Raw genomic sequence first — 26,674 nt, 5'->3', positions numbered from 1 at the left:
GGGGATTTTATTATGAGAAACTAGTAATTGTAAACCTTAACTAAGAATGTTTATTTATATACTGTGTATCCCAGGGTTCTCCAACCTTGGCAACTTTAAGACTTGTGGATTTCAACTCCCAGAATACCTCAGCCAGAAAAGCTGGCTGAGGAATTCTGGGAGTTGAAATCCACAAGTTTTAAAGTTGCCAAGGTTGGAGACCCCTGGTAAATCCTATCTTTCATTCAACTGCTGTTATTTAAAACAAATTTAGATCGTTTAAAAATATAACTTTTCACAGGAAGATATTGGCAATATCTTTTTTCACTACAAACTGCTCCAGTAGTTATGAATATCAGTTTAAAACCTGAATATCTTGCTCACTGCTAAAAACTCATGTACTCCCTGTGAAAATGCCTACTATTGATGCTAAGTAGAACACACACACACCTACAGAATTTATAAAGTGAAACATTAAATTTATAGCAATTTTATGCTAATGTAAAACCATGTGAAATATTTATAACTGTACAAACAAAACTTCCACAAATGCAATACATTTTAACATCAACGCAAGAATAATCAATAATACACACACAAATACTTTCAATTTACAATATTTATATATTTCATAGTTTCTCATAATGTGAGAGAAATAGGTGGTTAATTATTATTGTCATTATCAGAGTATTTTATAAAATCATATCATACAGAAAAAAGTATTTTTCTCCATTATTTTCTTCATCTTTCAATTTATATGTTAATTTTTCCATTATCACACTAGACCATACGTTATCATACCAATTTTTCTTATATGCCCCTTCTAGATGTTTCCAATATTTTGCTATTACTAATCTAGCAGCCATTCATAAAAAAATTAATAGTCCTTTGCATTTCAGATTTGTATTGGGGTTTTTTTTTTTAATTTGATTTATATGCCACCCTTCTCCGGAGACTCAGGGTGGCTTACAATGCGTTAAGCAATAGCCTTCATACTTTTGTATATTTATACAAAGTCAGCTTATTGTCCCCACAAACTGGGTCCTCAGTTTTTTATATATATACGACTAAAACGTGTCTTTAAGCTTTTACTGGGCATCATAGGGCAACAATTTTTGAACCAAGGTACTCCAAATGGGCTAATTTACACAATGCACCCAAAATCTGACAACCCAGACTCTCGTGGGATTCAAATTTGGCATATTTGTGGTTACTTCAGTGCTGCTGCGCCACCACCAGGAGGTTCAATACACTTATTTCACCCTGGCCATCAAGAGGCTGAGTAAACCAGTCCCTCCTCTGACCACCAGAGATCAAGAAGAGTGGTCCCACTCTAGCTTTCTGGAGGTTGGGTAGATTGGTTCCACCATTAGCTGCCAAAGGACAATCAGCTGCAGTCAAGACAGCAGGAAGTCAGAAGTTGGAAGCTGCTCCTGCTCCCACTGCTTTTTTTATGGCCTTGGTCATTCTATTTCTCTGTTTAGGCAAGGAAATATCTCTGAAATGATGGCTCAGTTGGTCACAGATTCCCTATTCACAATGGTAAAATGCACAGATGATTTCTCTATTCTTTAATTAGCAATTAAAGTAATTTCCTGAAATATTATGTTCTAAAATTTACTAACTTTTGACTTGTAATGGAATGTATGAATGGCCTTGGAGAAAGAGAGGAGATAATGCCTAAGAAATAATCAGTCAAGTGAGGCAGGAGCCTGCAATTGCATAATTGTCAGAGAAAGAAACTTAGAAAAGTTTCTTTGCCTTCAGACTTGCAAGGTTCTGTCAACGTAGCCTTAAAATCAGTGGTGGGTTTCAAAATTTTTTACTACCGGTTCTGTGGATGTGGCTTGGTGGGCGTGACATGGCTTGGTGGGCGTGACATGGCTTGGTGGGTATAGCAGGGGAAGGATACTGTAAAATCTCCATTCCCACCCCACTCCAGGGGAAGGTTACTGCAAAATCCCAATTTCCTCCTGATCAGCTGGGACTTGGGAGGCAGAGAATAGATGGGGGTAGGGCCAGTCAGAATTATTACTACCGGTTCTCCGAACTACTCAAAATTTCTGCTACCGGTTTTCCAGAACTGATCAGAACCTGCTGAAACCCACCTCTGCTTACAATACTGTTCATCTTACTGTGTTTCCTATCTGTTTTATCTGAGAGGTCTGATATCAATCTTGCAAATCTGAGAGCACAAACTTCCTGCCTCTGTTTTTAACTTCTTGATGCATTAGAACAGGTCTTTCTCTAACCATTGTAACCTGCAAGCTCCTGCCTTTCTTGTCTGTCTTTCTTGTTATTAGTACTATTGTATTACCAATCTCTTGGCAATTCATTTTACATGTAAATTGACCCTCTATTTATTTATTCTTCTTATGGTATAGGAGAGGAAACTTTCAATGATATTTTTTCTGTTTTCTGTAATCTTGCTTTTTCTACATAGTTTTCTCATTTAAATTTGCCTCAACTTTTCAGATGTGGACCTTCATTCTTCACATTTTTAAATCTTGACTTTTTCTTATTTTCATTGCTGGAGATTATGAACAATATGAGTTTTAGTCATAGATACAAGATCCAGTTTGTATCATCTACTGATGACAATACATTTTAATGCAGATTGTTCTCTAAATAGCTTTCCCTTTATACAAAGGAAGATAAAATATGATGTCCAATAAATAATATAATAAAATAAATAAAATACTCTCATGCCGAGGATCACAAACACTAGAAAAATGCTTCACTTTTGAATTTGACAATGACCGCTATCTTTTCCCTAACAATATTTCCACAGAATGAAAACAAATGCCTGATGCACATCAGCATTTTAAAAAAGATATATTATAAACCAAACTAACTGCATGTGATTAAATGAAAACATAACCTTTTGTCCTATATTTGATTATTCCATTACTGTTTCTTTTTACAATTTTATTTTCATCCGTGATTGAAAACATTTTAAACCTCACAATCAAAGCCAAGTACCATTTCTGAATGAACAATCTAAACAAAATACAAAAATAAAAGCAGAGCCAATCAATATTATCAACAAGGAGACTATATCCTTTGAAATAAAAATGTGAGGTAGCTGTTCACATTTGTTGAGTTTTCTTGCTGGTTTCATTCATGTATACCTAGCAACAGACTTACAGAAAATTAACAAACAGTGATATTTTGATAATGTGAAATAAGTTGCAAAACTGTACCAAAGATGCGTTTCCAAAAGGAGATTGGACTTTGGTTTTTTTTCCTCCTTGAAAATGTTTTGCTTTTCATCCAAGAAGCTTACTCCCCACCATTCAGTCACAACTATAGAAGCAGCTTCTCAGACGAGAAGCAAAATGTTTTTAAGGGGGAAACTTCCCGCCTTTTGGAAAAAGACCTTTGAGACAGTCATGACCTGGATGATTGAGAATCTCCACAGACATATTACAAAGCTGTTGTGTTTATTTTTAGTACTGACTCTTGACTCAGATTAATTTCATTTACAAATTTCAATCCCTGGAATACCGAAGGGAGATAGAAGTATGAAAAGAAGCACCCTGAAATAAGAGCTAAAATAAACCAAGTCTGAATTAGAAATGAGGAGCCCATAGCCCTGTTTAGGCATTATCCAATTCTCCTTTTTAATGCTACATACAATGTAGTGGGCCAGGCATATTGCTGACTATTGCCAGGACAAGACTGAGAAGATGTCTTTCATCGTAGCTGCCAGCATATCCTGTTGCCAACAAAATGCATCTTCATGGGTAGAATGGATGTGGGTTGAGGAGGGCTTGCACCTACAGCCTTACAACAGGCATTGTGATTGCCATCAATAGTTTAACATGGAAATTTGTATAAGAATGCCTGACATTTCCAAAGTTCAATATGAATGTGGATGCTTGACTAGCACTATCAAACTTAACCTATCTCAGTGTTTCTCAACTTTAGCGACTTTAAGATGTGTGGATCAACTCATAAAATTTCTTGTGAATGGTGAATTCTGGGAGCTGAAGTCTACATATCTTAAAGGAGCTAAGATTATAAAACATTGGTCTAGCCCAAAGAATTATCTGTTAGGGCAGGGGTCGGCAACCTTAAACATTCAAAGAGCCACAAAGGTCCTAACTGGAAGCCCTTGTTCAATTCTGGAACCGTCTGGAAGTCCGGTTTCCACATCAGTTTCCTCCTAGCACAGCGTCCTTTTTCCTCTGCTGACCAGAAATCCAGTTCTCCCACCATAGAGTCTCCTCCTAGCACGGCATCCTTTTTCCTCTACCTGTCCTAACCAAAAGCCCTATCAATTGTGGAGCTGACCAGCAACGGAGCCACAGCAGAGGGATGAAAGAGCCACATGCGGCTCCAGAGCCGCAGGTTGCTGACCCCTGTGTTAGGATATCCCCACCTAGTAGAACTGCAATTACCTATTTTCAAATGGTTGCTTGAAAAGCAAATGGGTATACAATGCACAAAATGGTAAAGCAATCAGATCAGGGGTGAAATGCTCCCGGTTCGGACTGGATCACCCAATCCAGTAGCGATAGCGACGGGTGGTTCGGAGAACCGATAGCAAAAATCCCTGCGCCCACCCCCCCACCATGCCCAGCTGAGCCACACGATCATCAGAGGCTTTTTTTTTTTTACTTTTAAAAGCATTTTTTCTACAACTTCTTCCGCTGAAAAAATGCTTTTAAAAGTAAAAAAAAGCCTCTGATGATCGCGCGGCTCAGCTGGAATCGTCAGAGATACTTTTAAAGCATTTTTTTCTGCAACCTCTTCAGTGGAAGAGGTGGTTAAAAAAATGCTTTGAAAAGGCTCTGACGATCAGTCAACACAGCTGGGATCGTCAGAGAGACTTTTAAAGCATTTTTTTGCATTTGCAGAAAAAATGCTTTGAAAAGTTAAAAAAAAAAGTTGGCCACGCCCACCCAGTCACATTACCCACCACCACCAAGCCACGCCCACAGAACTGGTAGTAACAAATTTTACATTTCACCCCTGAATCAGATGTGTCTTTCCTACAACTTTCAACTCCAGTCCGGTTTCAAACCTGGGTACAGCACGGAAACGGCATTGGTCGCGTTGGTGGATGATCTCTGGAGGGCTCGGGATAGGGGTTACTCCTCTATCCTGGTCCTGTTAGACCTCTCAGCGGCTTTTGATACCATCGACCATGGTATCATGTTGCGCCGGCTGGAGGGACTGGGAGTGGGGGGCACCGTTTTGCGGTGGTTCTCCTCCTATCTCTCCGACCGGTCGCAATCCATGTTGACAGGGGGGCAGCGGTCGACCCCGAGGCGCCTTGTTTGTGGGGTGCCACAAGGGTCGGTCCTCTCGCCCCTCCTGTTCAACATTTATGTGAAGCCGCTGGGTGAGATCATCCGTGGTTTTGGGGTGGAGTTCCATCAGTACGCTGATGATACTCAGCTGTACATCTCCACCCCAGACCATCCCAACGATGCCTTGGAAGTGATGTCCCAGTGCCTGGAGGCCGTGCGGGTCTGGATGGGGAGAAACAGGCTTCGACTCAACCCTTCCAAGACCGAGTGGCTGTGGCTGCCGGTGTCCCGGTATAGCCAGCTGATGCCATCACTGGTTATTGGGGGTGAATCATTGGCCCCCACAGAAGGGGCCCGCAACTTGGGCGTCCTCCTGGATGCACGGCTGTCCTTAGAAGGGCATATGACGGCCGTGGCCAGGGGGGCTTTTTATCAGGTTCGCCTGATACGCCAGTTGCACCCCTTTCTGGATCGGGACTCCCTACGCACAGTCACTCAAGCACTCGTCACTTCTCGTCTGGACTATTGTAACACTCTCTACATGGGGCTCCCCTTGGGGTACACCCGGAGGCTCCAACTGGTGCAGAATGCGGCCGCGCGGGGGATTATGGGAGCGACTGGGCACTCCCATGTGACTCCTCTCCTGCGCGAGCTGCATTGGCTTCCGGTGGACTTCCGGGTGCACTTCAAGGTGTTGGTGATCACCTTTAAAGCGCTCCATGGCTTAGGGCCAGGGTACTTACAGGACCGCCTTCTGCCACCAATAGCCTCCCACCGGCCAGTTCGCTCCCACAGAGAGGGGCTCCTCAGGGTGCCGTCGGCTAGACAATGCCGGCTGGCAACCCCCAGGAGGAGAGCCTTCTCTGTGGTAGCACCTACCCTTTGGAACAATCTACTCCCAGAGATACGAGTGATCTCCGACCTCCGGACCTTTCATCGGGCCCTAAAAACTCATCTCTCTCAGTTAGCCGGTCTCTCTTGATTTTATGATTTTATGGTTGGTTTTAAATTTTGATATGGATTTTAAATTGATAAATTTTAAACTATGGGCCAAATTTAATTATTTTAAATCTATTTTTAATCGTATTTATGTATAAATGTTTTTATTTTGGCTGTTCACCGCCCTGAGTCCGAAAGGAGAAGGGCGGTATAGAAATTTGAATAATAAATAAATAAATAAATAAAGGAAAGACTCCTTTTCTCTGCTTAAATCGCTTTTCTTTGTAACAATTTTCTTGAGCCTAGAGAAAGCAATGCAATGTCAGATTCTGCTCTTGGTTTTTTTTTTATTACATTTTTAAAACATTCAAAATGTATTTAAGGCATTTTTCATATCATTCTATTTCTCAACAGTAATAAAATACTGCTTTGATTGAGATGCTAGGGAAAATTAAGGCGATCAATATTTTAGGTTATTGGTTCTACACTGAACTGAAATGTTTAAATGGCTGCATTTTATTCAGGGTGCAACTGCATATTTTTGCATTTTATTTTTATACGTACTCATTACAGATGATATTCTGAAACACAACATAGTCATGCTTTTAAAAACTAACCTATAGACAATACTTTTTACTAGTCAATTTCACAGAAGAATAGTTTCTTACAATTTGCAGAACATCAAAACAACTACCAATATTTACTATCTAACACGTTCAGATCTGTTACTCAGCAACAAGATCATAGTTAACCAGGATAATTTTTTCACAGGTAACCGTTTCTAGTAAGCAGTGGGAATTTTTATTCCCAACTGCAGACAGTGTTGTAGGATAGCAGTTTTTGAAAAGCTCTAAGAATACTCAAGTAAGCAATGTTCCCAATTGGTAACAGACAGTTATTAAATATTTCTTCCTGTGTGAACTTTCAAATTGCTGTGCATAGCAAAATGAATTCAGCCTTTTCTAAAAGGAAGAAGAAAAAAAGTGTTGCTTCTGCCCTCATAAGGTCTATGATTATGAAATGACAGAAGAAATTAAAGGTAGTACAGACAGAAATTTCAAAGACTTCTCTACTACATACATGTTTATGGGAGATTAAATATATTAAAATGCACAAATGGGAGCTCCACTTTCAATCTTATTTGTACTTTGCCAATTATTTGTATTTTTTCAGAATACAAACAGTAATGGTTTTGTTATTAACCAACATAACCAATGGTGGGTTGCCCCCGGTTCGCACCGGTTCTATAGAACCGGTAGTAAAACCGGCGGGAGGCTCCGCCCACCGACCCCGACATAATCAAAACGCTTCTGCGCATGCGCAGAAGAGTGCGCACGCGTGAGCGAAGCAAGCACGCACATGCGGCCCCACTGCGAACCGGTAGTAAAGGTAAGTAGAACCCACCCCTGAACATAACCTCCAATTTAAAAGTTTCTCACATATTGTCTTAATTAAAGTCATAAAGATTACAAAACCATTTTAGTGTGGGGAGATGGGATTATTATGGCTGTTTTTGTGTACGCTGTTGTTCTTTATATTATGTCTTTGTTTTTAAGGGTGTATAAGGGTGTTGTAAACCACCTAGTTTTTTTGAAGTGGGATGGTTATAAATAAATTTCTAAAGTTCAGGGACTGCAGAACATGTTGTAATGAAGAAGGTTTAAGCCAAGAGTGAACCTTTTCAAGTGTGATTGTGTCACCAAAATACTGTAAAGCACAACATGAAATCATCCAGGAAGTTAAATTAATTAATAAAAATGAGGAAATCAGAGGGCCCAGAATAGAGCCCTGTAACACTCAACTTGGTAGTGCTCTCCAGATTGATACATAGCATTTTGTTTTAGATGCTGAGAATGTCTTTGATATAGTTCAAATTGAATTCATGAATTGCATTTTAAGAAGATATTCGTTTCCCAAAGGTGCCTTTCAAAAGGCAACTGAACTTTCATGGCTTTTTCCTTGAAAATGTTTTGCTTCTCATCTAAGAAGCTTCTTGAATGAGAAGTGAAGCGTTGGAACAACCATGGCTTGGATGATTGAGAATCTCCACAGACAAAATATAGGTTTCTACCATCATTTTATGCTGGATTTCAATTCGATATCTTTAGCCGTTGGTTATCATAAAACTATAGGTCTTTCAACCTAACAAGTTATCATGGTACTTGTCAAGGATGCTCTTATCTCCTTCAATTTTCAATTTGGTTTTTTAACCACTGGCTTCGTCTTTTAGACAGTGCCAAGATTTTAAGACTGTATAATTGTTCTTATATGCTGATGAGATGACTATCCTTGAATGTAATTTCATTACTAAAGCTTATTGAAGTTGCATAATATGGTTTATATTCTTGCTATTCCACTAACTAGAATAAGTTTAATTGGCTGCCTTTGGGATCCACTGTATCTATAGACTGTATCTATAGATTATGATTGCTAATGCTGCATGGATAGATTTGGGTTTATGTTATTTTTTAAGTAAATCATGGTATGTTAAGTTAAATATATCTAAATATATGCAGGCAATTTCAGTAGACATAAATATATTGTTAAAATATCCACTAAATCTGTAGGGCAAGATTAATATATATTTTAAGAAGGCTTCCAGTATTAATCTCTATGAGATATTCTACACAGATAGATAAATTAATGACTTTTTTTTAATGGCAAGCTAAAGTCCCTCAAATATCTTTGGCCAAACTGAGACTTTTTTATGATGAAGATGATATAACCTACCCAATTTCAATTGAATCACTGGGCTTTTATTTTAACATCTATGTTTTTTCTAGAACAAGACTTCATATGAGAATTCCTCTCTTGGAGTTTAAATAAGTAATACCTAGAAGTAGGTTTTACAGTCCAGAAACATTTGAAAAGAATTTTCACCTCCAGCCTTTAATATGGAGGCAATTATATTTTAATCCCAACTCATATGATACAACTAATATTGAACAAGCCATATTTGAAAATAGTGGAAAACATGTACTGAGTTGAAATGTTTTGGCAAAATAAGGGATAAATACTTTAAACAAGCTAATTGGTTGTTTTAAAAACTTTGAGAGATTGCTATTTAAATATGATTTACCTATAACATTCACTTAGCTGTGCGACAATTCAACAGGTGCATTGTTTGAATTGAAACAAATCCAATTTTATAAGGAATTTAAAAATTAACTGAAACTTAGAATTAGTTATATAATTAAATTTTAGAATGTAGAATTGGAATATCTGGTTTTGGAGATCCATGAGTCAAAGAGTTAAAATTATGAAACAGTCTTCTTATGATTTAAATATGAAATTAATTCATCAGAAAATATTCATGTTTTCTTTTAAAAAGACTGTACTTTAGAATTTTTGTGCTGATGCTGTAAGAAATGTGAAAGCTCTTTAACTCACATAATGTAGTCTTATTTGGTTTTACAGTTCAGTCCAGGTTTTATGGCTGTAACTCCCCAAAGCTTATGCCTTAAATAACACTGCTAGTCTTAAAAGATGCTACCAAACTCCTTCTGGATTATGGAAACCAGAATGTCTAAAAATCAATCCCTCCATCCCGTGGATAATAAGATCCAAAATAACAGGAGAATTTTGGTTTCCATTTTGGAAACTTTTTTATTCCATACCTCTACTTTTAACATCTGCTAGCTATGGACCTATTAATGCATGGGTCATTTTTAAAATTACTTTTTAGTCATTAATTCATATTTTTACTGCTTGTTGCTAAGAAACATGCATAACATTAAGATAAATGAATCTATATCTTAGATACGTAGACACATCTCAGACACTTCCTATTTCCCATATGTTCCATTTTATTTCAATTTCTTTTTACTTTATATTTTTTAATGCTGTTTAAAGATATTTTGAGCAATATACCAATAATCAACCTACATGAACCACTGAATATAAAACTATTTGATACTATAAAAGAGTAGCTGAAGTGCTGTTTGAATATTTATATTCAAGTATTTTCACAATAAGTATTTTCTTATCCGAACAAAAGCTTAGCTTGCAGTGCAACACAGCCATCACTTACTTTTGACAACTGCTTGTTTAGCTTGACGTTTAAGGCGTTGTCCAAACTCTTTGTTCTTGTATATACTCCATACTTGCTGTATAATGTAGCTCTTCTGGATTATACCCTTTGTGAGGTAACTGCTGAGCATCTATAATACCATCTCTCTGATATTAGCAGTTGCTTCCCTCAGAAAAGTCCTTTGGAAATAAATATGCAGTCTGCAACTTCATTGATCAAATTGGTTTAAAGAAGACAGAACTTCTCCATTAAATTGGCCAGTCCAAGAATATCAATTTGTTCATGAATTCTCATCCTTATAAACCAGTGAGCTAATGAAACTACCTGAGATCCTATAACCGTGATGGCGAACCTATGGCACGCGTGCCACAGGTGGCACACAGAGCCATATTGGTGGGCACGCGAGCTCAGCTCTGGCACATATGCACGCACCAGCCAGCTGATTTTCGGGCCTTCTGGGCCCACTGGAAGTCAGCAAACAGACCATTTCCAGCCTCCAGAGGGCCTTCCGGGGGGTGGGGAAGGCCATTTTCGCCCTCCCCAGGCTCCTAGAAAGGCTCTGGAGCCTGGGGAGGATGAAAAACAGGCCTGCTATGCCATCACATGCCAAAAACGAGGGAAGCGTGGGGTGGGTCACACACACATGCGCGGGGCAGGGCACATAGAATTATGGGTGTGAGCACACACACACACAACCCTTCTATGCTCCCCCGCTTTTGGCACGCGATGGCAAAAAGGTTAGCCATCACTGTCCTATAACAACAATGAAACAGATCTACATAGATAAATATGAAAAGCAATTTCTCGCACCTCAGCTCAATGCTGACCTTGACTTCATACCTTTACTTTTAACATTGACATTTACTAATAAAACATTTCTTCTCTATTCTCCAAGTATTGATTTTGGAGTGAAAATAGCACTATTCCCACACAATAAAGATATACCAATATGGTTGGGATACTGCAATGATGAAACATTAGTAAAAATAAAAATGAAAATAAAGGAGAGAATGTCAAAAGCCAAAACTGCGAACTGTAAGGAATAGCCAACCAAAATATAGCAATGGAGATGAATTATGAAATTATACAACTATCTAGCTGTCTAGAAAACTCTATAATGATGGGAAAGGTGGAAGAAAAGTCAACCAGCAGTCAGATGGATAATTCCGTTACAGTTGTGATATGTGAATAATTGCAAGACCTGAAGAACAATATCAGATGCAGAGTCATAGAGTCATAGAGAAAATGTATCTATTGTGGTCAGAATCAACACTGATTTGATGGCAGGAATCAATTCATTCAAAATATACAGGTATTCCCTGACCTTGTTTTTATCAATCTCAAATTTCAATCCTGCTCCTTCAGCCTGTTCTTTATAGTTACCTGTAACTATAAAGTTACCTGTACCTGCCTTCTGGTTGGAACAAAATAGGACAAACGGGAGTTGAATGGTTCCAATTTTTATTTGTTATTGTTTACATTTTGTCCTTTTCAATAAACTCTTGGTCTTTAAAGTGCTATTTTATTTTGAATAAGAGATATCTGGATAAACCCTGGGCAACTTCTATTACAAGTTGCCCAGGGTTTATCCAGATAGTCTTTTATCTAGAATATTAGGCCACAATCGTTCTGATACCAAAGGAGACATGCAATGCAGTACCACTGTCTATTGAAAAACCAAGATGCATTTTAGTCACGTAAACCAAAGGACAAGAGTCAATACCTAAATTTTAGTTTGTGGGGGAGGACTTTATCTTCTTTTGATTGTTTATATGGAAGTTTATATGGAATACTTTTGACTCAAAAAAACTTTGGAAACATAAAGGAACACCAAAAAAAAGATTTGAAAATATCTAAAGGTAAATTCAATTACTGTATTTTTCGGAGTATAAGGTGCACTTTTTCCCCCTTAAAGAGGCTGAAAATTTGGGTGCGTCTTATACTCTGAATGTAGCCGGCCCCCACCCTTCAGCCTCCACGCTACCTCTTCCTGCCTGCAGAGTTTTCCCCCAACAATGGCTTGTGTTTTTGGGCTCCGTGCGTCGCATTTTCAGCCTCCAAAACCTCCATTTGAGAGCCCTTCAAGGCTGCAGGGATCGCAAAAGCACACCGCTGCCAATCGCTGCCCAAAAACGCAATGCATTTCAAGGCTTACAACACAATGCGCAGTGCCCAAAATGACTACCTGGAACAGCTCTTCTCTTACCCTTTCCGAGCTTCACTGGAGCTCCCTCCAATGATCAGCTGTGCTTTAGAAGCTGTTTTTAAGCCCCAACAAAGCGCACACTTAAAACCAGCAAACTAATGTGCTGAAGCTGACCAGGCTAAGAACACTAGCCAGATGAATACCTGGTAGGCAGTTTTTTTTCTATTTCCTTCACCAAAAACTATGATGCGTCTTATACTCCAGTGCGTTTTATACTCCGAAAAATACAGTAATATAATTGTTACATGACTAAAATCATATTTAATATTTTTAAAAGATATGAAACATTCTAATGTTAATAAGTTGCACACAAGGCATTTTGCACTAAAGGCACAGCACACATTACAATAACAAAATAAACTAAAATCAATACATGGTTTGAAATTGACTGGATATGTTTAATCCCCCCTTTATATTGTTTTCCAGAAAAAAAGCAGAAAAAGCTTCCCTATTTCCCAGCTTCTTCTCTGATGCACTTCCTTACAGAAATAGGGAAAAAGGAAGACTTTTCCCCTGGAATTCTAAAAATAAAAGTGAGCCAACTTTCTGCAGCAACAAATAATTCTTTTCATAGTAAGGAATGAGAATATTTTATTCATTTGGGATATAGATGATCTTTGGCCTAGTAAAATACATTTCAATTCTACAGAATAAGTATAACATGTAAGAATCATGAAATACTTTAAAACAATACGGAATAAATCAGCACATAGGTAAAATATGTAAACCATTAGAGATTATTTTGCAAAGATTAAGCTATGTGAATATTGCTTAAGAAAGAAGATCATTGAAAAGCTACTGCAGAAATCACCAGAACTGGAATGACATTGCACTGTGTACCATGTTCCCATGGCAACTAGCCATAGGAAGATTAATGTTTCATATTTACTCGGCAGTATATGTCTAAATAAAAATTTCATAGACAGCACAAGATCTTCGCTGAAGGTATCCACACAAAATCTGATTATTTTCATATTTTTATATAATTTCAGGTAATTTTGAATGGGAACAGATAAAGACAATGTGCCTCCAGTGTGTGACCCTATTCATCTAAGCATAAGTCAACTTAAAATGAGAAACAAAATAGCTTCTGTTCAAATATTATCTTGCATATCCTGATCAAAAATCCCCACAAAAGCAGCAATAGCTAACAATCTGCATTTGCTTCATCGCATATGTAGCATACATAGGAATTGTTATGGTGTGAAGCTTAGGGTCTTACAAAGTACCCAACCCAAGTACATAGCTTTTAAAGGAAGAAATTCATTAATGAGGGGTCCTTGATGCTCTTTGAGGTTGGTTGTTTTCTTGCAGATATTTCATTACCCAAACTAGTTAACATCATCAGTGCAACTTCATTCTGATCAGGAATGCCAAAACATAAGTTTACTTTAATGGATTAAAAAAAGGAGTAGTAATAAAATCTCCAAAAATCTGCTTCTGCAATTGTTATTTACAGAAAAGAGAGCCTGAATTTTAAAAGTGGTTAAATAAAAGGAACTTTAAGATAGAATGTGTGTATGTATTGTGTGTGTTTTCTTTTTTTTTAAGATAAGATAAAATAACCTTTATTGTCACTTTTTTCTGTGAGAACACTGGCACACAAAAAATGAAATTCTGATGCCTGCTTTCAAAGGAATATATATATATATATATATATATATATATATATATATATATATATATATATGTGTGTGTGTGTGTGTGTGTGTGTGTGTGTGTGTGTGTGTGTGTGTGTGTATAGTTAATATTTCGGGTTTCTTCCCGTGTAATTGTGGATATATCCCTAAAAGGGTAGAAGCGACGTTTCGGCAGAATCCCATCTGCCATCATCAGGCTTATGCCAGTAGTCATTTTGCACTAACTGACGTTGGAATTTCAAATCTGGTGCTGGTATTCTGGGATGGCTCCAATCAGAATGAAAAGGTGGAGAAAGACACATTATACCTTTACAGGGGGAATATTTGAGAAGTGGGTGTGGCTCACTGACGAAGCCTTATAAGGCAGAAATAGCTATCTGAGTCTCCCAGAGAGCAACACAGAGTTGCAGTTTGTCAACAGAAAAAAAGCCCTGAAGCTTGTGAATGAGATTTCACACAACCAGAGCTGCAAAACAACTTAGTTTACGTAGGTAAAACCTGGCTAGAAAGAATATGCACATAAAAGCCTACGAAAAAGAAAAAGACACACACACACACACACACACACACACACACACACACACACACACACACACACATATATATATATATATATATATATATATATATATATATATATATATCAGTTTTCCTATTTTTGTCAATTTAGGATTGCCATCTTCCAGCTGAAATCAATCCTAGAGATTCCTCCCCAACTGTCCCAATAAGTATCTACAAGAAACATACTCATATACATGTTATCTGTCTGTCACCCAGCACACTTGCAAGAGAACTCTCTGAAAAAAGGAAAAACCAGGAAAATATTAAAGTAATGTTAATTTAAATACGGAAATTTTCTGTAAAATATTTACAGACAATATTTAAATTAATTGCCTATTATATGTAAAAATTGTTTATTGCTCAGGAGCATATTCACATATAAACTATTTCCCCTTACATACATATGTGTATATACACAAATATATGTATGCTTTCTTCATATGTATACACACACACACACATGCACACACCCCATCTTTTATTAAAAGAAGAAGGTGCAGAAAAGACTGTAATGAGTTGTAATGAAAAGGAAGCTGAATTAGGAAAGAAAAAGAAAAAAACAAGATAGAGATGAACTGAAGGATGAAATAGCTGAACACAGGAAGATAGGACATTTGTGCTGGGCTCATCAAGGATAAAACCATGGACACTTACTCCACCCAAATTCCTACTGAGTGTAACGGTTCCTTTTTTCAGGTAAGTACGCATACCTTGCTGCTATACTTAGGATGGAATTGCTTAGACCAGCTCATTCAATGTGATAACAGTAGAAGAAATAATTTGATGTACAGGAGAAAGAGTTCTTTCTAGACATATATTTTTGTTGTGCTGTAAAGCAAACACTCTAGAACAGTGGTTCTCAACCTGTGGTCTGAGGACTCCTGGGGGGCCATTTATTTATTTATTTATTATATTTCTATACCGCCTTTCTCCCGTAGGACTCAAGGCGGTGTACAGTCAAGAAAAATAGAGACACACAACATCATAAAATTGCTAATTAAAATGATGTCTTCACAAAGACTCCTCAAAGGCTTGAAGAAATGTTATGATTTAAATCTTGAGTTAAGTCTTGGTGGTCTGTGGCCAGGGTCCATGGCCACAAAAGGTATGTAAAGGAGATCCGTGGTGAAGAAAAGGTTGAGAACCACCACTTAGAAGGTGCATATACATATCTCCCATTGAGCAGAAGAGGGGCAGAAGCCAATGCCATTATATCTGCTTGAGAACAAGGACACAAAATGTGCCAAGTCCAGCCGCTTGTTTATCTGCAGCTTAATGACTCATTTGCACCCTATGTTTGGCTCTATTTTGCAAATATTATTAGGAGTAAAATCTTGGTTCCTTTTACAGGAATCAAGATACTTATGATTATTAAAATAAAGAAGAGAAATCAAATATTTATATATTGCTACTAATCCTCTCCACTTATGTCTTACGGCAAGCACAAAGAGAAGGAAGATGCTGATTGGAAAGGTATCTTGGCATTTATTGTAAGCTAGCCAAAGGGAAGGAAGTAGCAATTGGGACAGGCAATTCTGTTACTAAACCACATGGTTGTAAAGTGAAACATCAAGTGACTTGCTTAAATTAAGGCATCAGTTTCAAGTGCGGTTGTTAAATAGATCACTGCAGTTGTTAAGTGCAATGTCACAGGACCACAATTTACAACTTCTGCCAGCTTCCCTATTGACTGTGTTTGCTGACTGTGAAGGTCACAGATGGTGATCATGTGAGCACAACATGCTGTGAGAATTGTGAACGCATGCCGGCTGCCAAACACCCAAATCATGATCACATGACCTCAGAGACACTGCAAGGGCCCCAAGCTTGAGCACCAGCCTTTTTCACTGCCACTGTAACTTTGAATGGTCACTAAATGAGAAGTCAGTAATAAGGACTACTTGTAAATAACTTGGGAAAGATACAACTTTTCCTTATTCCATAGACCAGAGGTCAGGAAAGTACATCATGACCTCTTGGAAAGATACACAAATTAATTCCAATTTTGACAATGTAGCAGTTGAGGGGTGATCCAACCAGGGAATTCCATGTACTCAGAGAGCTCAAGAACCATGGGCACAGTTCAGAGCTACATTTGAGTTCATAACACTATTTACAGTAAATTGATTATATGATACAAACTTGAACAGGAATATAAATTGAAACCTGTGGATTTTGATAGTACAATGCAAAATCTCCACACTTGTTAAGACCTGCCTCACTGATTTCAGTTATTCCTGAGAGAACAAATAATGCATGAACAGATCACTAGAATCCTGTACAAATTTTGTTTGCAAAATCATTATGACTATTTGAGGGCAGCAAGCAGGTACTGAAACAACAAAGTATGTTATGGTCTCCTGTCAGTTAAAGAAAGTTAAAGAGTTTGCCTTTTTTGTACCATTCTAGTGTTGTGGTTTTTGCTTCATTTTGTAGTGACAGTTTTGATATGTATTTAGAACCTGTATCAGGAGGTAAACTAAAGAAAACCTGAGGTGAATTGACATTGTTATAATGATTAAATATATTTGATGATCTATGGCAACTAAGATTCACTTCTCACAAGATATATTATTACCTGTACACTAAGTTGTTGTTAATGTCATTGTTAATATGAAAAAATTAAGAATTTATTTTAAAAAGCAGCATTATACCCAAGAAAAAAAATCTAAGATGAGTACCGCATTGTGAAATAGTTTACATTTCTTTCACTGATTCTCTTTAAAAAGCTATTTAGCACCACCACATGGTTCAGCAAATATATTGCCAATTTAGGTCTATTTTGCTGTTCCAGATGCACTGTTAAGATCAATGTACATATTAAAACTTAGGTTTACCTATACACATCATGTACAACCCTGCTGTTCTTGAATGAAATTAAACAATTGTTTCCAGAAAATTGTTTAAAGAAACGCTGTGATTTGACAAAGCATGCTACAGATCATATAAAACTGAAATAGAGAATTTCAAATAGTAAGGCTGTGGAAAGGCCACTGAATAATTTTATAATTAAACCATTGGCTTCTAAGTAGCTAGCTCTGCCTTGTGTGAGTCTGGGGAACTGTCCAATTCATTTGAATTCTGAAGAATAAATTAAAAAATGGAACCCTTCCCTCCTCACATCCTATATAGTATGGGAAAAACAGATGCCTAACTCCATCCATGACTTATTTGTGTTTTTAGATCAGGATGGAATAAAACCTACAAGAAAATTATCTATCAGGAGGGAGGAAGCATCTGAAATATTATTGAAAGTATTGCATGGATTTTTAAGTTACTGCAGTGACACCTTGTCAGACAACTTCCAGAGCATTCTCAAAGGCCCCTATTACCTTTTGCCAAAGTAATATGACTGCACTTCTTGCACCGACCATCTTCTTGATCTCTTTGGAAATTGTTTGTAATAGGGTAATTGAGAAAATAAGAGAGGAGGACAAAGTACATACAAGTACAATTAATTAGTGCATGTTGGGGAAGAGAGCAGGGACAGAATACAGAGATCTGATTATTTGGCAGGAAATACTATCTATACAATGACTGCAATAGACCAGATCAGACCATGCAATTTTTCAGAGCATCTCAAATAACTGAATTCATCTTACCTGAATGCTTCAACAATGATCCTTTCTGGTAATTTTGACGCAACAATACTGAAAGCTTTTTTGAAATCTTCAAAAGATAAAAATCCTTTACCTTGTTGAAAAATAAAAGAGAAAAGGGGAAACAGGTTGAAAGATGCTTAGTTGTACATTCATAAACCAAGACTGAAAACTGCAATTGTTGATCCACAAGAAATGAAGAGCTTCACAATATTTTGGGAAAAAATAATGTAAACTTATGCTTCTTAATAAAATTTGTTAATCAAAAAAAAGGTGCTCTCACAATCCTTCTGATTTTACATTTTAATTGGATAATATTATTTCTAATCTTAGTAAACTCTGAAGCATCTGGCTCATTAACTAAAGGCAAATATAGAGTTTGAAAAATCAGACTGGGGAGAATTATGTCAAATCTGTCCACAAGATAGAACAAGTAGTCCTTGCTTAATGGTGGTAATAGGGACAGGAAACTCCATGGCTAAGCAATGTGGTTATAAAATGCAATGTCATGTGACCATGCCAACATAACAGTAGTTGTGGTAGTCCCAGTAGTGATTGTTAGGTGAATCCCTCATGGTCACGGCATCCTGTGGTCATATGATCATCATTTGCGACCTCTTTCCAGTTTCCCCATTGACTTTACTTATCAGAAGGCAGTGAAGGTTGCAAATGATGATCTTGTGACTGTGGTATGCTGTGATGTCATAACTGTGATGTCATAACTTACTCAAGTGCCCAAATCACAATCAGGTGCCCTAGGGGGTGTTGTGACTACCGCAACTACGAGGACCTGTCATATATTGCCCTTGTTCCATGTCATTGTAATTTTGAATGGATTACTTTTAAGTGCCTCAAATCCCACCCAAACAAGTCCAGAATGCAATTTGCCGTAAATAACTGCCCTGTAATGATATTGATGATAGGAGGAGAAAGGTTTTTATGCTGCCCTAAGCTGTACAGAAAAAAGTATATAATTAAAATAGCAAAACATTTTATTTATGTATTTATTTATTAGTTCGATTTATATATGCCGCCCTTCTCCGGAGACTCAGGGCGGCTTACAATGCATTAAGCAATAGCCTTCATACTTTTAACAATCAGATACTCAAATAAAGTTATTCCACATTGTGGGAAAACTTACATTGTCTGTCAAAAGACATGAATAATCGTCTTATTTCACTATGGTAAAAGTGTACAACCTTCTTTGTAGTCATAAGATTTAAAAATTCTTCAAGTGATAAACCTAAAAAAATAGGACTATGGTTAGGCATGTATCAACAGAAGTTAATAATTATTCTTTCAACAAATAAAATTCAAGCAGGATAATACAGTCTATGTAATCTTCTTCATGAGTTTTTTTTATTTATTTATAAAATTTATATGCTGCCCATTGTGCGGTTCAGGTGACTGAAGTTCATTGCAACTTTTTCCCCATTGTGTACACAGGATTAATGCATCACAGTGTATACAAATATAAATATATATGTATATAAATTTAGATAAACTAAATACTAATATATTGACCATGTGTAGCATTTCCAAAATAAGTTTCATATATTTACTAGAGAATACCATTTATCAGACACTTATGTATAATAGCAATGCAAACTAACTTTATTATAAAATATGCAAGTATATAATGAATATTCTTAATTTAAACTAAAACATTCTTATAAACATTATTAGACTACTCATGACTACATTGTAGCAAGGTCTGTGATTAAATCAAAATTATTAATCACAATTAACCATAAATAGGAAAATTGATTCCTTTTTCTGATGCCAAGAACATATTGACTCCAAGTTATTACTACAAGTTCTCACTTCCCTTGGAGATAACTTAAGTGCCTGCTGGCATGTTAGAAGAAAGGTGGGACCAAAACCCCTATAATAATCTGAAAGTGAAAGTTAGTAGGAAGATTTAATTAAAAAATAAATAAAATGTAAAAATTAGCTTTAACGGAATAAAATGTAGGTGGAAATTTTTAATAAAATCAGTATAAAAGTAGGAAGTCATATATATTTTGCAGCACACAAGAAATATGAATTGAACTGTTATCCATCCATCTTAAAATCTTGAACCAAAACCAGTAATTTCATTTCCATATTATATTATTTCAGCCAATTAGAATCATCACATATGATTATTGTTTCACTAAATTGTTAGCAAAATTATTTCCACTATTAATTTATAGAAATGTCATATTTACAAATAGATTTCTGATTTCCAGAATATTAATATCCAGAATATCCACAATATTAATGTGGATATTAAAGCAAACTATTTTTCTATTATGAAGTAACCAATGCTAAAGTGAATTGCAACTGACTGATATTTCAGAATGAATCTTAGATAAAGAAAAATTATTTTGCTAGTTAAATTATATTTTAATCTCATGAATTTAATATAGGGCAAAAATATATAAATAACAGCTTTTTGTGCTAATTACTATCATTAGACAATAATAACACATTATCAGGCAAAAGATAATCAGGACCATTTTTAAGGTTGAAGCATATTCAACCTATTCAAGCCTATACACAGGAATCTAGTCAACTAACAGTCAGCACTAAATTGGCATTAGATAAGGGTCAACAGAATTCAAGGGGGGGCTGGACTTGGATCTCTTATGACAATGCAAGGATTCTAAACTAATGATGTTTTTAATTCTGCCCACCCCAGCTCTGCCTGCTCTTTTCCTACACACATCACATTTATTTATTTGTTTGTTTGTTTGTTTGATTGATTGATTGATTGATTTTTAACCCAACTTTCTTATTTATTTCTTTATTTTCTTCAGTTAAACATTTGTAAATCAATTTCATTATTTATTTATTTGTCAGATTTATATGCCGCCCTTCTCCCGTAGGACTCAGGGCGGCTCACAACAATAAAACAACCCAACAATAGATAAAGATTACATAATATTAAAAACCAATTTAAAATCCCCGAATCCCCAAGTTAAAATCCACGGCAGATCAGGGAAGTTGCTAAAAGAGCCATGTCTTTAGGTCGGCGCGGAAGCTGCGGAGGTCGGGGGCCGTCCGGAGCCCGTTAGGCAATCCATTCCAGAGGGTTGGTGCGACCACAGAGAAATTTATTGAAATATGAAGAAAAGAACCACTGATGGAGCAGATTTACCCTTCACTATTGCACGGCCTTCTTCCCAGTATGCTCAGGACACTAGGAAATAATATTGAAGAGATCTGGGAAATATAGGAGGAGCATAAAGAGAGGAATCCCTGTTGCTTAACAATATTAGGTTTGGCTCACAGTCTGAAGCAATAATTACACTACAGTACCTATATGCAATTTTTCCACCTTCCACATTTTTAATGTAAACTATCACAAACTGAATAAAATGGAATGAAAATATAAACAAAATGAATATTTGCAAGTTGATGTCCAAAATGGGTCTCCACTATTTAACAAAATAACTACATCAACTTTTCAAACTCTCTAGTTTTTGATTAAGCTCTTATCAACAGTGCATAATAATAGATTTTCATGCTTATATAATACCAAATGGATTTTCTTTCACAGAGGCCATAACTGAATCCACTTCCACCTAAAATAGAAAAAATAATATCAACAAAAAAAAAAATCCCTTAAATGCTCACATATAAACCAATTCTTCAGAATTATTAGGATAAATACATAATTATCTAATTAAATTTTTATTCCACTTTATTTTTGATCCACTTGTTTTCCCCACAATCATCCTATGAGAACTCAACATTAAGAGCAAAAACAAAGTTTTGCACACATGCGCGCCAGAAACTAGAAGATCAGGTGGCTGGTGCGTATGCGCGCACCGGAAACTAGAAGAGCAGCCATTTTGGCCCTCGGTGCTGAAAAAGTTCACCAACACTGTCCTAATATCTGTTACACCAAAAGCTTTTGGCATTACCTCCTCAGAATTCTGATCCATCCACGTTAGTCCCAAACCACAATGCTTCACGCTGATTTTTTGAATCTGGGAATTATTTCTGCTTTTTTTTCTCCCTCTATGAGTTGCGCTTTTAACCTCAATACTCCTCCAAACCAGCCCTCAGCTCATGAATTACACAATACTAGGATTCAGTTGGAAATCCCAATATTAGAATTTAATCAGCTTTTGTCTAGTCAATGTAATTGAAAATAACCTAGCCTGAGATTGGACTTTAAGTCCAGTAAAAGACAAATGCTTACATGATATTCTAAGACATTTTCCCATTGGCTGAAACCGTCAGATGTTCAATCTTTTAAATTTATATACAGGAGTGAACACAAATCACACAGCAAGAACATTCTTCTCTTAGCACAATTTGTCTCATGATAACTGATATTTGCACTCAACACTGTAACGTATTTGTCAGCATAACTGTCTTTTCATTTAACACAGAGGGAAAAACCCTGTATAGTTATAGTGACAACAGTGGAATAAAAGCCAAACAAATCTGAATTTACCATAGATGATATTGCAGTAAAGCTAAATGGCATTTTAAAGTACAGAAGCAGTCTGTCTATGGGGATTTTAAGCCATCCAGGTCATAGGTTGTCTCAAAGGTGCTTTGCAAAAGGTACCTGGACTATTTTTTTCTTAAGGAAAAAGAAGACGCTTCGCTTCTCATCCAAGAAGCTTCATCAGTTGTCTTTTTCTTTTTTGTCAAGAAAAAACCAGTCCAATTGCCTTTTGAAAAAAGCACCTTTGATACAGAAGCAGTCCTTTTGATCTGTAAACCAGATTGCTTCCTCCACCTTTGAGAGGCAGGGAAGTGTCTCTTTACTCTTTGTGGTGCCATATAGAGTTTGTGTTCTCTCCCTATCAGTAGTGGTTTTCACTTACCTTCGCTACCGGTTCGGAACTGTGAGAGTGCAGGCGCGCTTGCCTTGCTCACACACAGCGCTTCTGCACATGCGCACAGCATCCGTAATGATGTCCAGGCGGGTGGGCGGAGCCTCCCACCGCTGCCACTACTGGTTCACCCAAACCGGGGTGAACTGGTAGAAACCCACCACTACTCCCTACTAAAAAGCTTATAATAAGGGTTACACTGGGTACACCTACTGAATTCTACGAACTTTGGGAGGCTGAAGCTTAGAACAAGGGAAAGTGAAAAATCTATCTGCAATAGGTCAAAAAGATAGTAAGAACCAAATGTTTTATATTTTTAAATAATTCTGAAAAAAAATGTTCTTTGAAAACTTCATATTAATAGAGATTATTAAATGTCTTGTGTTCAAGATATTGAAACAATAAGCCAATCCTCAATATAAGAAATAAATGGTACCTTTGAGGGCTTATAGCCAAATAGCATCACTATAGCAACTTTATAGTCTTCTCGGTTTAAGTATCCTTTGTTGTTTTCATCACATGCCTCAAAAGCCTAAATAAAAAATAAAGATAATTAGGATTTTAAAAGCTCACCATTACTTATCCTGATGTATACTAGAGCTGTGAAAATCCTTCAAAATGAGCTTCAGAGCATACAATAACATGTTAAAACTTTTAAAGCAACAAAGTCTTTTTAGTCTTAGTAACTGCTTCAGAAGCTGCTCCCAATTGTATGTGTATGTTTATGCATCAAAGCAACATAGTTATTTCATCATAATTTTAAATTCATTTATTTGTAAAGGAAATGGTTAGTTTGCAAGATGGTTTTATGACTATCCAATTTAAAATTTGAAATTTTATTGTCTTTAATGTATAATGCTATGTATACATTAGACAACCCCTGTTCTGTGGGTTATTGTTTCAGAAATATTTCCTTATCCAAACAGAGAAACCAAATGACCAGGGGTGGGCAAAAAAGCAGTGCAAAAAAAAAGCAAAGTTATAATCAGAAGCCAACATGAGTTTGTCAAAAACAGATCATGCCTTTATCAGATAGACAATAATCTAGACATAGTAAAATAATTACTTACAAATGTTTAACAAATGGCCCAACACAGGGTATACATATGATATAACTGGCCAGTCCAGTGTCAAACTATTTACCTCTTTTCCTGCCTCTTTCTACTCTCTTGAGCTTCCTTTCTAACTCTGTTGTCTTCCACACTTGAGATTACTTTTTTAACAAAGCTAATAATGCAGTGAATTTGTCAATCCCAACATTTAAGACCAATAAAAAAGAGTTTATAATGAAGATTCACAATTTGAATATCTTTCCTCGAAAAATTATACCTTTTTTTTCAGCAGCTGCTAAAATAGTCACAAAATAAGAAAATGTCAAAGCAATCCTTAATTGGATAATAGTACGAATGCAGTTCAGAAATACTTTGATATTCTTTGAATGTATATGAAAGAGGTTAGAGAAAATACACATGAATCTAGTAATGCTATATTTCTCATTAAATAAAGATCTCGGCCGCTTTTAGTTACAGAATCATGCAGCAACATGCCTTTAAAATAACTCAAAGAGAAAAAGAAAAATGATAAATTGCCTCCTGATGATCACTAGAAGCACTTTGTGAAGAAAACTGTTAATGAAATCCATGAACAAATTATCAGGTCCTGAAAACACACCAAAGCTACTTCAGAATCTTTGGATAATGATTGAAGGGAACAACCAATAAACTCTGTTATTTTAAATTCTAGATATCAATTATAAAATACATTAGAGATTATAAGACTTTTGGAAGTGAGCATAAAGCAATTATCACATTCCACACAACTAGGAAAAATGGATCTAATTCTAACTTTCATTGAAATTTAATGCCAATATTAGTACAATCCATAAACAATCTATCTGGCTAGAATAAAACTTTAAAAATCCTCATCTTCCAGGAATAATGCATGTCTAAAATGTACATTAATTCAGATTAAAGTTCATTCAGCATATGGTGTATGCCCATGGTATCACATAGTACTATAAACAGCACTTAATGATCTTTGGTGATGCATCTGTCCTGGTTGATCTCTCAATCATGAGGTCTTCTGGACCAACTATTGGCTTTGGGATTATGAGAAAGGGCTCTGCAGTGATATTAGATCCTTCGGTGAAGTCATACATCAGTATAGGGTTAGGTAAAATCAGTAAACTGATGATGGTTCTCAGTCTCAACCCCTGTTCAACCAAGTAATGTTGTCAAAGTCTGGTCCTACTTCTTGGAATCTGTGCTGATCTGGATTGAAACAACAGACTCAAGCTCAAATCTGATAAGACCAAGTGGGTTCATGGACCTTCCATTCCTGGGGATTTTGTAAATTAGTTTTGAATGGAATAATATACCCCTGTATTATAACTGATACACAATTCGGGGAACTTCTTGGATTCACTGTTCCTGCTTAAGGAACAGTTGCAGTTGTGATCAAATCCACTTTGTGCACCAGTTGTATCCATTCCTGAACTGAGGGGCCTATTCACAATCATTCATGCATTAGTCACCTCTCATCTGGATTCTGGCAATTCACTCTACTTGAGGCTGCCCTTAAAATCCATTTGGAAACTTTTATTTATTTATTTATTTATTTATTAAATTTATATACCGCCCTATTCCTAAGGGACTCAGGGCGGTGAACAGCGAACGATAAAAATACATGTAATACAAATGTTAATAATAAAAAACCAATTAAAATATACTAAACATTCTGGTCCTAGATAATTCAAGACATCCCAGTTTAAAATAAAATCAAAAAGCAATATAAAGGGAAAGTTAGGCCAGGCCGGCCTGCTGAAACAGGAATGTTTTGAGGGCACGGCGGAAAGTGCGCAGATCCGGAATCTTCTGTATCTCTGGGGGGAGCTCATTCCAGATGGTGGGTGCCCCCACAGAAAAGGCTCTCCCCCTGGGGGCCACCAGTCGACATTGTTTGGCTGACGGCACCCTGAGAAGCCCCTCTCTATGGGAGCGTACTGGGCGGTGAGAGGCTATTGGTGGCAGAAGGCGGTCTCGTAAGTACCCCGGTACTTTAACTGGTGAAGAAAAAGGCAGTACAAGCAGATTATGTTATGTCTATATAAAAGTCTCCACCTCTATCAGCAGGCTTCCAGGTGCAATTCAACATGCTGGTTGTCATATATAAAGCCTTTTAATGTCTTGCTGTTGTTGTTAGTCACGAAGTTGTGTCTGACCCATCGTGACCCCATGGACCATGTTCCTCCAGGCCTTCCTGTCTGCTACCATCCCCTGGAGTCCATTTAAGCTCACGCTGACTGCTTCAGTGACTCCATCCAGCCATCTCATTCTCTGTCATCCCTTTCTTCTTTTGCCCTTAATTGTTCCCAACATTATGCTCTTCTCCAGTGAGTCCTTCCTTCTCATTAGGTGGCCAAAGTATTTGAATTTAATCTTCAGGATTTGGCCTTTTAAAGAGCAGTCAGGGTTGATCTCCTCTAGGACTGACCGGTTTGATCGCCTTGCAGTCCAAGGGACTCACAGGAGTCTTCTCCAGCACCATAGTTCAAAAGCCTCAATTCTTTGGTGCTCAGCCTTCCTTATGCATACATTGCAACTGGGAAAACCATAGCTTTGACTA

At 36.9% G+C, this 26,674-nt stretch overlaps 1 protein-coding gene across 3 annotated transcripts in view; it reads right to left on the bottom strand.

Moving 5' to 3' along the window:
- The window catches only part of EFCAB11 (EF-hand calcium binding domain 11), a 42,974-nt gene that overhangs the window by 13,433 nt on the left and 2,867 nt on the right, over positions 1-26,674 (bottom strand). For 2 of the 3 annotated variants that reach the window (XM_034418306.3, XM_087873046.1), the window contains exons 2-5: positions 23,487-23,582; positions 21,736-21,781; positions 19,354-19,455; positions 18,216-18,306 (exon numbers count right to left, since the gene is read on the bottom strand). In XM_034418306.3, coding sequence (XP_034274197.2) covers positions 18,216-18,306; positions 19,354-19,455; positions 21,736-21,781; positions 23,487-23,582 — 335 coding nt within the window. Of the gene's footprint in view, positions 1-10,206; positions 10,386-18,215; positions 18,307-19,353; positions 19,456-21,735; positions 21,782-23,486; positions 23,583-26,674 lie in introns of all 3 variants that reach the window. The other variant, XR_004591516.3, reaches the window with a different exon arrangement.

The sequence above is a fragment of the Pantherophis guttatus genome, chromosome 1, assembly GCF_059756535.1.
Source record: "Pantherophis guttatus breed Tessera chromosome 1, ASM5975653v1, whole genome shotgun sequence".
In the NCBI taxonomy this organism is placed as follows: domain Eukaryota; kingdom Metazoa; phylum Chordata; class Lepidosauria; order Squamata; family Colubridae; genus Pantherophis; species Pantherophis guttatus.
The sequence above is the reverse complement of the archived record's forward strand: the minus strand, read 5'-3'. Positions and strand labels throughout refer to the sequence as shown.